The 18,938-nt window shown below is 36.4% G+C and overlaps 1 protein-coding gene across 20 annotated transcripts in view; it reads right to left on the bottom strand.

Moving 5' to 3' along the window:
* The window catches only part of HERC4 (HECT and RLD domain containing E3 ubiquitin protein ligase 4), a 153,932-nt gene that overhangs the window by 100,005 nt on the left and 34,989 nt on the right, over positions 1–18,938 (bottom strand). For 12 of the 20 annotated variants that reach the window (XM_004049487.4, XM_004049486.4, XM_063710056.1 and 9 more), the window contains 4 exons: positions 17,111–17,187; positions 12,982–13,203; positions 11,794–11,885; positions 4,551–4,681 (listed from right to left, as the gene is read on the bottom strand). In XM_004049487.4, the coding sequence (XP_004049535.1) occupies positions 4,551–4,681; positions 11,794–11,885; positions 12,982–13,203; positions 17,111–17,187 (522 nt within the window). Of the gene's footprint in view, positions 1–4,550; positions 4,682–11,793; positions 11,886–12,981; positions 13,204–17,110; positions 17,188–18,420; positions 18,493–18,938 lie in introns of all 20 variants that reach the window. The other 8 variants (XM_063710057.1, XM_055353661.2, XM_063710053.1 and 5 more) reach the window with 1 other exon arrangement.

Here is an 18,938-nt window from a genome sequence, read left to right as displayed (position 1 = left end):
CAGAAGAATAGAGCAAGAGAGAGATTATTTGAAGAAGTAATAGCCAAAAACTTCCCACATATGGGGAAAGACACGAATCTAAACATCCATAAGCCCCAATGAATTCTACGCAGGATAAACTCAGAGACCAAAGACACACAGTTCAATCAAAATGCTGAAAGACAAAGAATCTTGAAAGCAGCATGAAAGAAGCAGGTTGTCATACACAAAGGATTCTCAATCAAATACTTAAGAACTGAATTCAGCAGCACACTAAAAGGGTTACATACTATGACCATGACCAAGTGAGAGTTATTCCTAGAATGCAAAGCTGGTTCAACATATGAAAATTAATATATGTAATCAATGTAATATATCAAATTAACAGATTGAAGGAGGAAAAGACACACACAATCATCTGAATTGATGCAGAAAAAGCACTTGCTTTTCCTGTAAGATCAGGAATAAGGATGCCTGCTTTCACCACTTCTATTCAACATAATCTTGGAAGTTCTAGCCAGAGCAATTTTGCAAGAATAAGAAATAAAACGCGTGCAGTGGCTCATGCCTGTAATCCCAGCACTTTGGGAGGCCAAGGTGGGCAGATCACCAGAGGTCAGGAGTTCAAGACCAGCCTGACCAACATGTAGAAACCCCATCTCTACTAAAAATACAAAATTAGTCGGGTGTGGTGGCACATGCCTGTAATCCCAGCTACTCGGGAGGCTGAGGCAGGAGAATCGCCTGAACCCAGGAGGCAGAGGTTGCGGTGAGCCGAGATCACGCCATTGCACTCCAGCCTGGGCAACAAGAGCAAAACTCCACCTCAAATAAATAAATAAATAAATAAAAGGCATTCATTCAAATTGGAAAGAAAAAAAAACTCTCTGTATGCAGATGATATGATCATATATGTAGAACACACTAAAGATTCCACACAAAACTTGTTAAAACTAATAAACTTTGCAAAGCAGGAGGATACAAAATCTACACACAAAAATTAGCTGAATTTCTATACATTAACAATGAACAATTTGGAAGGAAATAAAATTTTATTTAAAACCTATCATAAAGAATAAAATACTTAGGAATTAACAAGAAGGCAAAAGATTTGTAAAATAAAACTAAAAAATACTGGTGGAAAGACATTAGAGACAAATAAATGGAAAGAAACAGCATGGTCATGGACTGGAAGACAAATTGTTAAGATGTCAATGCCACCGAAAAGAATGTACAGACTCGGCCAGGTGTGGTGTCTCATGCCTGTAATCCCAACACTTTGGGAGGCCGAGGCGGGCGGATCACCTGAGGTCGGGAGTTCGAGACCAGCCTGACCAACATGGAGAAACCCCATCTCTACTAAAAACACAAAATTAGTCGGGCAAGGTGGCGCATGCCTGTAATCCCAGTCACTTGGGAAACTGAGGCAGGAGAATCGCTTGGTCCCGGGAGGCAGAGGTTGCAGTGAGCCAAGATCATGCCATTGCATTCCAGCCTGAGCAACAAGAGCAAAACTCCATCTCAAAATAAATAAATAAATAAATAAATAAGTAAGTAAGTAAATAAATAAAATTCAAATAGATCAAAGACCTAAATGTAAAAGGTAAAACTATAAAACTCTAAGAAGCAAACAGGGAAATGCTTCATGACATTGGATTTGGCAATGATTTCTTAGATATGACACCAAATGCATAGCCAACAAAAGAAAAAATAAACAAACTGGACTTTATACAATTTTAAAGCTTCATGCATCAAAAGACACTATCTATAGAATACAACCCACAGAATGAAAGAAAATATCTGCAAATATCTGATAAGGGATTAGTATCTAGAATATATAGAGAACTCTGAAAACTCAACAACAACAAAACAGCCAGATTCAAAAATGGGAAAAACACTTTAACTGACATTTCCCCTAAAGATGTACAAATGGTCAACAAGTATATAAAAATATGCTCAGCTCACTAATCATTGGGAAAATGCAAATCAAAACCACAGGAAATAACATGTTACACGTATTAAAATAGGTATTATAAAAAAAAAGAAAAAGGCAAAACGAGAAAATAACAGTGTTGGTGAGGATGTAGAGAAACTGAAACCCTGTACACTTTTGGTGGAAATATAAAACAGGGCAGTTACTATGAGAAACAGTATGGCAGTTCCTACAAAAATTAAAAACAGAATTGCCATATGAACCACCAATTCCACTTCTGGGTATATGCCCAAAAGAACTGAAAGTAGGGTCCTGAAGGGATGTTTTTATATTCATGTTCATAGCAACAATATTCACAATAAGATAAAACACAAAAGTAACCCAAGTGTCCATCAAAAGATGAATGCACAAGCAAAATTAGCATATACACACAATGGAATGCTGTTCAGCCTTTTAAAGGGAGGAAATTCTGACATATATAGAAGGAAATTCTACAACATGGGTGAACCTTGATGACACTACGCTGAGTGAAATAAGTCAGTCACCAAAAGACAAACACTGTAAGAGTCTACCTATATGAGATACCTACAGGAGTTAAATTCACAGAGACAGGAAGTAGAATGGTGGTTGCCACAAGAGAGTATGGAGAATAGGGAGTCATTGTTTAATGGGTATAGAGCTTCAGTTTTGCAAGATAAAAAGAATTCTAGAGATGAACGGTGATGATAGTTTCACAACAATATTAATGTACTTAATACCATGGACTGTATACTTAAAAATAGTTAGGGTGGTAAATTTTGTTGTATGTATTTCCCACAAAAACTTTTAATGGTGCTAGGGTAATTGACTATTTATATTTTTAAAAAGTTGATTCCTTACTTGAACATTATACTGTCCTCCACAAAATAAATCAACTTCAGATAACTTACAGACCTCCATGTAAAAGGCAACACTATGTTTTTGAAGATAACAGAGATGATTACTTTTATGCCTTCAGGTAGGAAAATATTTCTTAGGAAATAAATGGCACTATTAAGTAAAATATTAATAAATTCATCTACATTAATATCTAAAACTTCTGTTCATCAAAAGACAACAGAATGAAAATGACAAGATAAGGCAAAACATGGAAAGACATCTGTAAAACATATGCCCAATAAAGAACTTTTATCCCTGTATTGAGAAACATTATGAACTTGTATCTACACTATATAAATAACTACTATGAATCAATTTTTATATCCTGAGGAAATGTAAGTGGCCAATAAACATATGAAAAGGTACTCAAGTAAGTCATGGAAATGTATATTCAAATTATGAAATAACAATAAATATCCAAGAAATTAGCAAAAAGTCTGACAATACTAACTGGTGACAAGTACAAGAGCATCAGGAATTCTCATACACTGCTAATGGGAATACAAACTGGTAAAACCACATGGGAAATATGGTTTAACCTACAAAATTCAAATTAAGTGTCCTCTATAACCCAGTAATTCCATTCTGGGTGTACATGAAGGTTAACATATACCATATAATAAAAGTGCAAAGCAACATTATTCATAATCGCCAAAAACTGGCAACACGCAAATGTCCATCAGCAATAGAATGAGTATATTATATATGTATAAAATTGAATAAAAAACATTAATGAGGCCTAATGATGGAGAACAGTAACTACATAAAAATCATAAAAGTCTGATGTTAAGAGGAAAAAAAGAATCACCAAAGAATACTTACAGTGTGATTACATGCATTTGAAGCTAATAGTTGATAAAACTAAACTATTGTATAGCTATACATACAAGGTAGAAAAACATTAAGCAAGGTGATCAAAATTAAGTTAAGTGGTCAAAAAAGGTATATTTTGCTACTTGGGAGTCTGCTCAATTTAATTCCCCCAAAGATGAAGCTCAACTCAAAGACTCTTCTATTTATTCCCAAGACCTAAGAATCAACAGATGAAGCTCAATGTCAAAGACTCTTCTGTTTACTCCCAAGAACTCAGAATAAGGAGAATTAGGAGATTATTGGTTTAATTATGCCAATCAAACTTTCGTCACATTAATTCTGTCTTAATTAACTGGTCTATCTCTTCACCCTTTAAGGAAAAAAGGTAAGCCTGGGCAACATAATGAGACCTTGTTGCTACTAAAAATTAAAAAAATAAAATTAGCTGGGCATGGTAGTGCATGCCTGCAGTCCCAGCTACTCAAAAGCCTGAGGCAAGAGGATCACTTGAGCCCAGGAGATTGAGGCTGCAATAAGCCATAATTGTGGCACTCCAGACTGGGTGACAGAGCAAGACTCTATCACCCCAAAAAGGAAAGAAAAGAAAAGAAAAAAAGGTGGAAAAGAGAAAGAAAGAAGCCTTTCGAGTGTGATATCAACTACAACAAATATAATATTACATATACACTATTAACATCTTGCCTCAGCTAAATTTGTTCAAGTAAAAATAAATAAAATAACAGTAAAAAAGATGTTTCTCCTGTTACTATGACTCCTCAGTGGCAAAATAGGTATTTGGGGCAGAATGTGTTTCCTCAGATTATTAGGATCTCTGAAACAATTCAATAAGCAATCCCTAAACAACTGCAGTTTAGAGACCAAAATGCTCTTTTACATAACACCTTACCGTCCACAAGCAATCTCAGTGACAATGCTTCCCATAAGTTCAAAAACTTTCCTTGGGTTTATTTCATGACTGGTAGAATTATGGCCCAACTGACCATACCCTCCAGCTCCAAAAGTAAACACTCCACCTTCCTAAAAAAAGACAAAACCCTTTATCATTAGAAGGCATGATAAAAGAAAATAACTGATCTCCAGAAAAATAAGTCCAAATCTTTAATATAAACTCAGTTTTTTCTCTTCTAAGAACTGTCTTCACAATTTAACAGACAGATGGCTCTTTCAAAGTAAAATGTCATAAAACTATGAGAATTCCAGGTAATGATGTTTTCACTGTTATAAAATATTTAGACACTGAAGAGATACAAATAATTATTTATTTGCATTGCCTTTCATTATCATTATACTGTCTTGCTGAATTCCACATACATATATATAATTTCACGAAACCTAAAAACGGTATCATCTTCACTTTTCAAGGTAGTTACTGCCTTACATAAATGCGCTGCAAAAAGAGTACAGGTAACTAGAGTGCATAAATAGAGCAATTTTTATTTACTTATTAATTTTTTCAGACAGGGTCTTGCTCTATCACCCAGGCTTGAGTGCCGTGGCAAGATCATGGCTCACTGCAGCCTCAACCTCGTGGGCTCAGGTGATCCTCCCACCTCAGCCTCCTAAGTAGCTGGGAGTGCAGGCATGCACCACCAATTTTTTACTTTTTTGTAGAGATGGGGTTTTCCTGTATTGCCCAGGCTGGTCTCGAACTCCTGGGCTCAAGCAATCCTCTTGCCTTGGCCTCCCAAAGTGCTGGGATTACAGGCATGAGCCACCGTGCATGGCCTTATAGAAATTTTTAGCATACAGCTGCTATAATATACAGATGTCTTTAAAAAAAACTCCCTATAAAAACATATAACTGAAGCAGGTGGATCACTTGAGGTCAAGAGTTTGAGACTAGCCTGGCCAACATGGTGAAACTCTGTCTCTACTTAAAACACAAAAATTAGGGCCAGATGTGGTGGCTCACGCCTGTAATCCCAGCACTTTGGGAGGCCGAGGCAGGTGGATCACGAGGTCAGGAGATCGAGACCATCCTGGCTAAAAAGGTGAAACCCTGTCACTACTAAAAATGCAAAAAAATAGCCAGGCATGGTGGCACAGACCTGGAGACCCAGCTACTTGGGAGGCTGAGGCAGGAGAATTGCCTGAACCCGGGAGGCAGAGGTTGCAGTGAGCCGAGATCACGCCACTGCACTCCAGCCTGGGCGACAGAAAAAGACTCCGTCTCAAAAAAAAAAAATAGTTAGGCATGGTAGTGGGTGCCTGTAGTTCCATCTACTTTGGACGCTGAGGCAGAATCGCTTGAACCCAGGAGGCACAGCTTGCCATGGGCCGAGATCATACCACTGCACTTCAACCTGGGCAACAAAGCGAGACTCTGTCACAAAACAAACAAACAAAAAAACATATAATATATAACTAATTAAATAACTAAACTATAACTAAATTAGAAGTTCTGTATTGGAAAAAATCTGTGATAACACAATCACAATTAGTATTCTTCAGTTCAACTGCTTTTCTTCATAACTGTAGCTATATATGCAACTTTATATCCTGCTTTCATCATTTAATAGCGTTATTACATACTGTTATATGAGAACATTCATTTTTCTTTTTTTATCACAGAAAATTTCAAGCAAATACACAAGGTAAAGAGAAAATATAGTAAATCACCATATAACCATCACTCAGTTTCAATAACTGGCAAAAGGTTGGTTATTTTGTTTCACTGGTGTCTCCCTTTCCCTTTTGGGGGTATTTTCAAACAAAACAAAAAGAACTTGAGTACTTTAAAGCAAATTGTGGTCATCAAATCATTTCACCCACAAATGTGTATCTTCAACAGCATATATCTGTAACCGACAAAAGTATATAACCACCATACTATGCCACGTTCACAAAATCAATACTAATTTCTTAATATCAGCTAATAACTAGGCCATGTTTAAATCTTCCTGATTATTTTATTGCATCATGTCACAAAGCATATGTCTGCTTTGTTAGTGAAGTTAAAAATAACTAAGTTGGGTGGGGCACGGTGGCTCACGCCTATAATCCCAGCACTTTGGGAGGCTGAGGCGGGCGGATCATTTGAGGACAGGAGATCGAGGCCATCCTGGCCAACATGCTGACACTTTGTCTCTACTAAAAATACAAAAATTAGCTGGGCGTAGTGGTGTGTGCCTGTAATCCCAGCTACTCGGGAGGCTGAGGCAGGAGAATCACTTGAACCCAGGAGACGGAAGCCTGAAGTGAGCCAAGATCACACCACTGCACTCCAGCCTGGGCAACACAGTGAGACTCCATCTCAAAAAGAAAAAAATTATATATATATATATCTCTCTCACATATTTTTATTATATATATATTTATTATATTTTTAATTTTATATATATATAATAAAAATAAGTCAAAGTGTGTCAGCCTGATACATCCCCATTAGGTTTAATGGTCTTTGCCTAGATCCATTATTTCATCAGGGAATGTAAAATGGTGATTTTTCTAGTTTTATTATTTTTCCTAGAGTTATGAGCTGGAATTCTTCTATAAATAACTTAACTCATTAACTATTAAATTACCTAAAATACAATTTGCAAATGAAAGGCAGAATATTTGATTCTTTCCCATTATTGACCAGTTAAAAAAAAAAATGAGTGTTGTCCTAGCAACTTCCAAAGGTAAGCAATAAGTTTTGCTTATATTGATTTGCAAGAAGAGAAGATCACTACAAAAATGCATGGATTTTTTTATAGATCTGATGTTTTCCATTTTTTGCAGTCATTATTTCTTCTTGATATCCAGTGAAAGCTCCTTCAAGTTGTTCTTCTGACAGGACCGTAGTAATCTTTGCTTTTTTGTAACACAAAATGCCCAAAGGTATTCTTATACATATTTTTTGCCCTAGACATGGGATCGGACTCTTCTCTAAGAAGCCCTGGTTCCTTTTAGTGGAGAATCTACAACAATCAAGGGATTATCATTGTGTCCAGATTATACATGGTTCATCACTTCTAGGACCTTTCAGTCGTTATGGCAAAACAGAAACAAAAACAAAACAAAAAGCATATTCTTGGAGAAAAATAAATGAGTTCATACTAACACTTGCAATTCAAAGTAAAGATCACAAGGTTTTAACTTAATTCCTATAGTTTTATACCTATCTCTTTTCTCTTAAGCTGAAAATCATAGTTTATAATACAGTAAAATAACTACTTCTTTGCTTTCTCCTATTTATATGTAATATATTGGAATTTATTTGCTATTAGCAAATTTACTTCTAGCAGTAAGACTACAGAATGCACACTTGTAATCCCAGCATTTTGGGGGGCTGAGGTGGGAGGCTCGCTTAAAACCAGGAGTACCAGACCAGCCTAGGCAATAAAGCGAGACACCATCTCTACAAAAAATAAAAAATAAAAAAATTAGCCAGGCACAGTGGCGCCCATAGCTCCAGCTACTCAGGAGACTGAGATGGGAGGACTGCTTAAGCCCAAGAATTCGGTCATAGCTTCAGTGCACTATGACTGTGCCACTGCACTCCAACTTGAGCAAGAGTGAGACCCCATCTCAGAAAAAAAAAAGTTACAGAATGCAGTTTAAGGGCCAGGCGCAGTGGCTCACGCCTATAATCCTAGCATTTTGGGCGGCCAAGGCAGATGGATTTCTTGAGGTCAGGAGTTCAAGACCAGCCTGGCTAACATGGTGAAACCCCATCTCTACTAAAAATACAGAAAATTAGCCGGGCGTGGTGATGCACGCCTGTAGTCCCAGGTACTCAGGAGGCTGAGGCAGGAGAATCACTTGAACCCAAGAGGTGGACGTTACAGTGGGCCGAGATCACACCACTGACTGTACTCCAGACTGGGTGACAGAGCAAGACTCCATCTCAAAAAAAAAAAAAAAAAAAAAAAAAAAACAAAGAAAAAGAATGCAATTTAAGATTTCTCTGTGGACTTAGTTTATCCTTAGTGTATTCCCCCTAGTGATATACAGCAAAATGCTGTATTTTAAAATCACCTAAAATAATTATTTCTGGTGTAGTTGTGCCACTAACTTGTTAGTTTTCAATTTTTAAGGATGAATATTTATATATTTTTATATATTATATATATTTTTATTTATATAATTTACATATAATTTTTACATATATATATAAAACTTTGCTTTTTTTTTTTGAGACAGAGTCTCGCTGTTGACCAGGCTGGAGTACAGTGGCACAGCCTCAGCTCACTGCAACCTCCACCTCCCAGGTTAAAGTGATTCTCCTGCCTCAGCCTCCCGACTACCTGGGACTACAGGCGCCTGCCACCACGCCCGGCTAATTTTTTGTATTTTTAGTAAAGACAGAGTTTCACCACGTTGGCCAGGATGATCTCGAACTCCTGACCTCGTGATCTGCCTGCCTTGGCCTCCCAAAGCACTGGGATTACAGGTGTGAGCCACTGTGCCCAGCCATAATTTTGCTTTTTAATCACATGTAACAGTTTCTAGATTCCAAAGTCAAAAATTGTAAGGCAAGGCACATTTGTTCTGGCTATTAATTTTAAATTTACTGTATTTTTAAAAACATATAAGGCCGGGTGCAGGATTACACACCTGTAATCCCAGCATTCTGGGAGGCAGAGGCAGGCAGATCACTTGAGGTCAGGAGTTCAAGACCACCCTGGCCAACAGGGTGAAACCCCATCTCTACAAAAAAATACAAAAAATAGCCGGGTGTGATGGCGCATGCCTATAATCCCAGCTACTTGGGAGGCTGAGGCATGAAAATCACTTGAACCTGGGAGGCAGAGGTTGCAGTGAGCCAAGATCACACCACTGTACTCCAGCCTGGGTGACAGAGTGAGACCGTGTCCAAAAACAAAAACAAACAAATATACATGGCATATGATGTATGTTCATATTTTGGTCCCTTTCTTACAGAAAGCTGTTCCATACACCTTGCTCTTTTCACTTAGCAATATATCCTAGAAATCATTCCACAGCATAAATACCTCATTCTGTTTTACACTTCACTGTACTTCATTACAGGGATGTACCACAATTTATTTAACTCATGGACATTTGGATTTCTTCTAGTCTTTTGCCATTAAAAGGTCACAGTAAATGGTCTTGTACACACACAATTTCAAATCTTTGGGGTAGATTCCTAAAAGTGGGACTGCTAAATCAAAATGTGTATTTGTATGTGATTTACAGAATACATCTGCAAATAAACTTGAAAAAAATGTGACATCTTTATGGAAGTATCCTCATATCTATAACCATGGTACGTCTTTCCATTTATTCTGTTTTTAAAAGTTGGTTTTAAAATCTTTCCTAATGCAGTTTTCCTAAGGTAGGTTTTGTACAGAAAACTGCTTCATAAAGCAATCTTAGTCTATTTACTATTTCCAAGAAATTCTTCCAGAAAAGCAAGACATATGGATATGGAACAGGTATTTTAACTTAAATCAAGGGAAAATAAAATATTTTACTTTGGGGATATTAACAACTATCTAATTTTGTTAAAAATAATGTACACCCAAAATTCCAATAAACAAATATCACTAGCTACTATCTTCTGAGAGAAGAATACAAAAGATTAAGAGAATTAGCATTTCTTAAAACTAAATAGACATAAAAAGTTACTTATCCTAGAACATTAGGATGAATGGTTATCTGAAAGGCTGAATTTGAAACGCATTAACATTGTTAGTCTTTCTGCCATAAAATTAGTTTCTGGAATGACACCACACATGATATTTTTTATATTTTGATAAATTTCTTCCAAATACCAATAACAAAAAAGGACGAGTAAAATTTAAGACTCGCCAACAGGAATAAATAAGACTTCAGTGATTACATTTGTTATCTGAATGCCAAAATCAATAAAATATGATATTAGGTTGGTGCAAAATTAATTGCAGTTTTTACCATTAATGGCAAAAAAATGAAATTACTTTTGCGCCAACCTAATAATAAGATTGGCAGGTATAATAATCCTTCCTTACTAAAAGGCAAGTACTACAAAATACTTTAAAATTAACTTTCATAATTGGTCATTATATTTTTTAAAGTGCCTTGAGTTCACTATATTTGACAATAACAAAGAATAATTATTGTCCTGCTAAAATTCCCAAGTAGAAATATAATGCAGAATTTTAAAGCCTGATTAGAAGTTAATGCCTCTTTTTTTTTGAAACGAGGTCTCACTCTTTGTCTCCCAGGTTGCAGTGCAGTGGTGCGATCTCAACTCACTGCAAACTCCGCCTCCTGGGTTCAACTGATTCTCCTGCCTCAGCCTCCGGAGTAGCTGGGGATAGGTGCCTGCCGCCATGCCCAGCTAACTTTCGTATTTTTAGAAGAGACAGAGTTTCACCAAGTTGGCCAGGCTGGTCTTGAACTCCTGACCACAGGTGATCCACCTGCCTCAGCCTCCCAAAGTGCTGGGATTACAGGCATGAGCCTCCGTGCCCGGACGTTAATGTCTTTTTACCAATTTTATATACTATGTAAGACCAAAAAAGATAAAGAAATTTAACCAGTTTCTAATTTGACCAATGAAAAACTTTACATTAACATGACTGCAATAAATAATTATCTGGTAAAGGTTAACTGAATGCTTTCATTTTCATGTAACTTCTAGTCACTCAAGAACTAAACAGTACTGATACTCAATTGGCACATACCCAAGACAGTGAGAGGTCAGAGTTAAAGCCATTGATAAGACTGTGATCACTGTAACTGCTTGCACAATATTTGGCCTACGAATAACAGAGAAATTCATCTCCTCTATTGCTTGTATGAAGTATTTATAAGCCAAATGGAAACTACATTCAAATTAGGCTGAGCTACACGATATAAATGGGTTTGATGCATATATCATGGCAAGCTTAATGAACTAAAACGGAATAATTTTATTCAAAGTATGACCTTAAGCAGTATTTCATATAAAGCTGAGAAATTCAGCAATATACTATCATCATAATAGTATATCAGAATTCACATTTAATAACATAAAACAACATTGAAAAATAAGCTAAATTTTTTTCAAGAATAATCTAAGTCTTTTTTCCCAGATAAATTATTTTTGAAATACCAAAAACACTCAAGTTAAAACTTGAGAAAATACCATGAGAACATTCATTAATTATGAAAGAACTATGATGAGTAATAATAAAGAAGTTTTAAAAGTACAATACCTTGGTTAGAGCAGCAGTATGATCTTCTCCACAACAAATATAAACTATTTTCTGAGATCTTAGTGACTTTAGTAAATTAGGAACATACCTATCTGAAAATTCCAACAAGAGATGTTAATAGTATTTTAAAAATCAAAACTCATCTAGATGTGTTTCCTCTACAGCTTGCCAAGCTCAGTAGATAGTTGTGACTAAATAATTTTAACTATGATTCGATGATTTTGTAGTACAAGCTTACTAAGTCAGGTTCCCAGGCCTATCCATACTATTGTGATAAAGGAGGGACTTAAGAGTTAAGTGCTAAACAGCCAATATGCCAGTATGCAAAGGACTCAGAAATCAAGAAATTTCAAAATTATCTAACTGCTTCTAATTTTCCACACATACACATCATTCTTTATATTCACTTCATGATAGTTATACCCACAGGATCCTACTTAAAAGCCTGGAAAAAAAATGTACTTTAGGCTGTTTTGTAGCAGAAAAGATACATGATATCCTAATATGACATATTTTTCTTATGCAAAACAAGGTATTCTTTAATTCTTTCTGAAAGTATTGTTTGCTTATCATTACTAGTTGTTACTAGATTAACAACTCACTTTTGTCCATTTCAGTCATTACAATTATACTGAACTATAAGAAATTAGCTTTTGTAAGTCAAATACTGGCATTCAACTCAATGTAATTATGAAAAATAAGTTCCAAGATCCCAACTTGTTTCAGTTACAATTTTTTCAAATTCAAAATGTTTAAGACTTTAGCATCAATGTTAAAAGTGAAGCCCAACCAAAGATTAATTTAACAGCCCAAATCATTTAAATATTTCCTTGAAAAACTCAAAGATTAACACTTCATGTTACTTCCCCAGAATAATTTTACAGCTTTTTTCCACTAACAGTGGCCAATAATGGATTAACAATTTGAAGTAATGTTTTTCAATTGTCTTTTAATAAACATCCAATACTAAACACTTTGTCCAGATATACTTTTTATAGTTCTTTAATGAAAAAAGGATATTTTGTATCTTCCCACTGCATTCCCCAAATGGAATTTTTAAATAACATCTCATCCCCACCTCTATACCAGGGAAGATACATTTCTCTCTTACACTAAGAATCACTGATCTATCTCAAAAGACCATCTCTTTCAAAAAGTACACTTAAACTATACATAATGAGAACCTACCATTTTCATCATTAAGACCTAGCTGACCAAACTTGTTGCGTCCCCATCCAAAGATAGCTCCAGAAAGGGTGAGTACAAAACTATGGGCTCCTCCTGCTGCAACTTGCATGAAAGGGATTCCAAGCAAAGACTTAAGCAGCTGCGGTGAAGTTTGCTTTTTACAGTCAGTACCTAAACCCAATTGGCCATATTTATTCTGTCCCCAACAGAAGACTTCACTTGCTGTAAAACAGTAATGGAAAAATTAACCATTTTTCTCACATGCAAAAAATTTAATTTGAAAATAATCATTTCATTTCAAATTTCATATAAAGAATATTATTTTGGGACATTCTGCCTATCATCAAAAGAATATAAATATTATTTTTAGCAATTATACTTATTTCTTATATGAACATATACTACTACCTAGAAGAACATTCAGTATTAGTACACTTTAAGTTTGATTGACTACACAGATGAACAGGTGAGTCACATAACAAGAAGTAATCTCATTTCGTTATGCCCCTCAACAGTCTCCTTTTAATATTCAAGTCTCATTTTTATTTTATAGTTTCTCCCAAGAGGCACTCATTCAAGCTCAAACTTTAACAACTATCTGCTGATCACATTCAAAATTTTAACACTAGCCCAAACCTCTCCTGAGCAAAAAACCCACATAACCCATTGTTTACCTGACACTATACTTGGAAATTTCAAAGGAACTTCTAACTTAGGATGCCCCAGACTGAATTCATGACCCCCATCCTACTTCCCTGGACCTCTTTCCAATGTTCCCCATTTTGGTAAGTAACATCATAAGTGACTCAGTAGCAAAAATTATAAACCTAGGGAGTCTTCCTTAATACTCCTCTCTCTTTTTTTTTTAACCTCACACATATCCAGTCTATCATATATCACCAAAATTTACATCCAGTTTTCTTCCTAAAGAAAAATACGGCAAATAGATCCATTCCTCACCATCTTAACTGATTCCTATAATAGTTTTCCCTGCCTGTCACTTTTGCTCCCATATTGCCATCGTATTTTGCAACTTTAGACATCCTTTTATTAAACTAACAACTGCACTAAATAACTGATACACTAATAACTGATTTTTTTTAAATTGAAACAACAAAATAGTACACACTTAAAAGTAAGCTTCCTTCCAAAAAAATCAGAATCCTGGTTCCTCTTTCAAGAGACAACCACTCTTTTTTTTTTTTTTTGAGACAGAGTCTTGCTCTGTCGCCCAGGTTGGAGTGCAGTGGCGCAATCTTCACTCATTGCAACCTCCGTCTCCCGGGTTCAAGTGATTCTCCTGCCTCAGCCTTCTGAGTAGCTGGGACTACAGGCACGTGCCACCACGCCTGGCTAATTTTTTAAAAATATTTTTAGTAGAGGCAGGGTTTCACCATGTTGGCGAGGCTGGTCTCGAACTCCTGACCTAGTGATCTGCCCACCTCGGCCTCCCAAAGTGCTAAGATTACAGGTGTGAGTTACCGCACCCAGCCTGGGACAATCGCTCTTACTAATTACTGTTAAGTCCTTCAAGAAATGTTCTATGCACATATAAATAGACATTTGTATACATGCATAGAGATATTGTAAAAATGCAGATTTGATAATATTGCTCACCCCAAAAAATATATTTCAGTGCTTTCTCACTGCTCTTGGGATAAACACTTTAAACAAGGCCTATAAGGTGCTGTATGATCTACCTATGTTTCCAATCTCTTCTCATATCAGTCATTCACTATACTCTAGCCATATTGCCTTCCTTTATATTCTCCAATGGCCAGTTCTCACACACTTGCTGTTCTCTCTACCTAAACCTTTCCCTCATCTTTGTCCAGTTCATTTCAACTCTCTCCCAGCAGGAGCCTTCCTTCCCTGATCTCCCAGATTAGGTCTAGTACCGCTGTCCTATGTTCTAAATACCCTGAAGTGTTTCTTTATAGCCCTTATCATAGTATGTAATTATATCATTATTTGAATGACTATATCACGAAGGCTAGTAAGTAGTATACTGCTTATTACTGTATACTGTAGTATGCCTAGTTCATACTAAGGGCTCTAAAAAATGTTTAGCGGCTGGGCACAGTGGCTCACGCCTGTAATCCCAGCACTTTGGGAGGCTGAGGCGGGAGGATCACCAGGTCAGGAGATCGAGACCATCCTGGCTAACACAGTGAAACTCCACCTCTACTAAAAAAAACGCAAAAAATTAGCCAGGCCTGGTGGCAGGCGCCTGTAGTCCCAGCTACTAGGGAGGCTGAGGCAAGAGAATGGCGTGAACCCAGGAGGCAGAGCTTGCAGTGAGCCGAGATCATGCCACTGCACTCCAGCCTGGGTGACAAAGGGAGATTCCATCTCAAAAAAAAAAAAAAAAAAAAGTTTAGCAAATGAATAAGATATTGCCTACACCACAAAGCTGAGTAAAAAAACAAACAAAAAGGTCAATATGAAAAACTGTCCTCAGTAAAACCTTTGAGTTTAAATTTATGTTAGATCCACCTACCAAAATATCAAAAGAGGAGTTGGCAAAACAACAAAGAATACACAGAGATTCCATGTTCCTAACTGCCTATAGAAGTCCAAATTCCTTAATATGACATTTAAGGCCCTTTACAACAGATTTCTCTTTTTATTTCAGCCTAAACTGAAGTATGAGTACGTCTCCCACTCCCTCACAACACCCACATAAAACTACATGCCAATATTCAAATACACCACTTTCTTAACTCTATGCCTTTACACCAGCACAACCCCCTTAGCCACTCAACATTTCTCCTTGTTCTTCTCAACATTTCTCCAATTATTAATAAAAAAATTAATCTTTAATAAATCTTTAAAGACTTGCATCAAATACTAATCCCCTCCTTATTATTACCAATTATATCAATTAGAAACAATTATATCATTGTCACAGCATTTTACTTTTACCTTGTCTGAAATAGTACATATTTTTTTCTGCCTCAGACTACAGTTATTTACTTGGATGTCTGTCTCTTTCACTAGATTGTATGATCCCTAAACCTGTCTCTTAATTTATCTGTGCTTCCCCATGGTTCCTAGTGCTTTATTTGTAGTAGGCTTCACTAAATAGTAACACTAAATAGTAACAATGGAGCAAATGGAACCTATTTCTTCTTTTTTTTTTTTTTTTTTGAGACAGAGTCTCGCTCTGTCGCCCAGGCTGGACTGTAGTGCCGTGATCTTGGCTCACTGCAACCTCCGCCTCCCGGGTTCAAGCGATTCTCCTGCCTCAGCCTCCCGAGTAGCTGAGACTACAGGTGTGTGCCACCACACCCGGCTAATTTTTTGTATTTTTAGTAGGCACAGGGTTTTACCATGTTGGCCAGGCTGGTCTTGAACTCCTGAACTCAGGTGATCTGCCCATCTCGGCCTCCCAAAGTGCTGGGATTACAGGCGTGAGCCACTGCGCCCAGCAAACCTATTTATTTTAATGGTAAAAAACATACATATGGCAGATTCTTTACTAGCCCATGTTCCAGTACTTAGCTAGGATACTAGTAAGTTAAACTGGTAAGACAGGAATGCAAACAAAGCTAATAAATATGATATTTAGCCTTCTTTATTTCTATGCACAGAAAGTTCATCTATGAGATTAAATGAGATTGGGGAAGCAATCTTCCCCAGTTGCAGCTATGAAGAGTTTTTAACTGTTTAATAAACAGACACAAAAATCAATTTCATGTCTATATAATAAACAAAAAATGACACCATTAACAACAACAAAAAATCAAACACCTAGGGGAAAGTCTAATCGAAGGTGTCTAAGACCTGTCCAGGGAAAACAAAATGCTAATGGAAAAAATTAAAGGGAGACTTAAATGGACAAATATACCGTGTTCTAGAATTGAAAGTTCAATACTGTAAAGATTTTCCTTGAATTGATTTATAGAGACAACGAAATCCCAAATTCCTAGCAGTGTGTGTGTGTGTTTGTGTGTGTATGTGTGTGTACAGACTGACAAGCTAATTCTAAAAGTTATATGGAAATGAAAAGGATCAAGAACCAGGGCAATCTTGCAGAAAGATGAGCAAAGCTGGAGAACTATATGCACAATCAAAAAAGTATCAAGTAATAAAACTGAAGAGAAATAAAATAAAAACTAATGCTTACCTTTAGAAAGTGCAAGTGAATGATAGTAACCACAAGCAACCTGTACAATCTGGATATCTGACAAACTTTTAATATTTCTAGAAAAGAAGAAGACAGATCAAGACCAGTTAATTCCATTTAACAAATTGATCTTGAATGCTATTTATGTTATTTATTGATGGCCTACTATATGCACATAGGTCATATTATTTTTTTCATACAAGCTCAATTTTAGCGTACCAAAAATTTATGCTAAAATCAGTAAACAAGAGCTAGATACAAAAAAAAAAATTAAAAGGGGTGAAAAGAACACATCTTGGAAAGACAGTATTTAAGCAAAGTGAGCTATACTCATACCTCAAGTACTCCTCAGAGTGCTCTTATAATTCAGATATTTTCTTTCATTATAAAAACGTGTTTTTAAATCATCAGCTTACAGTTAGAAACTTGGCAATACATCTGGAAAGCAAATGTACATTATCTAATTTGTCTAAAATTGGTGTTTTGCCTAGCTTAATGCACGTTCTCCTTTATCGGGTTTCTTAAGAACCAACAGGGATTCTTATATGTTCTACCAACTCTCAAATTATGAAACCTATTCCTTACAAGCTATCCTTTTGCTTTACGTCTAAATCAGGGACATTCAATTTTTTTACTGGGGAAATTTACTCAATTCACAGTTATAACAATCATTACTAATATGTTAAGTCTTATTTTCTTCTGTCTTGTATTTTGTCCTAATACTTTCGTAATTTCCTTCCCCCCTTTCCTGAGTTTTGTTTTACCGCAACGCAACTTTAAAGGCTCATTTTTAAAACATTACAAAACTCAATTAACTTTGTATGTACATCAACCATCCCAGCATCTCCATTGGTTCTTTCCCTTTGCCTAGTCATGTTACTGTTTTTCCTGAATGAATGTTTTCAAGAAAAAAAAGGGGGATGCCAGATGCGGATTACAGGTGGGTTACTGTAATCCCAGCACTTTTGGAGACCAAGGTAGGCGGATCACTTGAGGTCAGTCAGGAGTTTGAGACCAGACTGGCCAACCTGGTGAAACACTGTCTCTACTGAAAATATAAAAAAAAAAAAATTAGCCAGGTGTGGTGGCACGCTGTAGTCCCAGCTACTCGGGAAGCTGAGGCAGGAAAATGACTTGGACCTGGGAGGCAGAGGCTGCAGTGAGCCAAGATCACACCATCGCACTCCAGAATGGGCGATAGAGTAAGACCCTGTCTCAAAAAAAAAAAAAAAGAAAGAAAAGAAAAAACGGGGGATGGGGAGGTACACAATATGTTTCTTATTTCCCTTTACCTGATACTGTCACCTGACCTGATTCTGCCATAAGAGAGTCCGGAGCAAATTCTGACCAGAGAGTCGACACACATGATTTTCGGGAAGCAGCTTCAGCAAATCAAAGTTTGAGCAGGAAAAAGGAGAGTTACTCTGATTCCATATTATTGTATTAAAAATATTTTTATTTAGTGAAGTTATGCTCTTAACTACAAAACTTGAGAGCTGTACTGCTACAATTTAGCAGAATCCAACAAATTAGCAGGATCCAATGCACCTTCAAATTTTCAAACTCAACAAAATGCCATTTCTTTGAAATAGCAAAGTCAAACACTGGCAATGCAAACAGAGTAAGGAATAAAAAATACACGAACATACCCAACTGTGCTCAAATTACTAAACATTTACTGTTATTGTTTATGCATACTAGGCAGATGATACATTGACCTGTTCAGCATATTAAGTATTTTAGGAAAAAAAAACACTATTCTGCGTATCAAGTACAGTTTTGCAAATGAAACATTTCAAAATACTACATTCTCACAGTACTGTATGTT

Source organism: Gorilla gorilla, chromosome 8 (assembly GCF_029281585.2).
Source record: "Gorilla gorilla gorilla isolate KB3781 chromosome 8, NHGRI_mGorGor1-v2.1_pri, whole genome shotgun sequence".
NCBI classification, from domain to species: domain Eukaryota; kingdom Metazoa; phylum Chordata; class Mammalia; order Primates; family Hominidae; genus Gorilla; species Gorilla gorilla.
The sequence above is the reverse complement of the archived record's forward strand: the minus strand, read 5'-3'. Positions and strand labels throughout refer to the sequence as shown.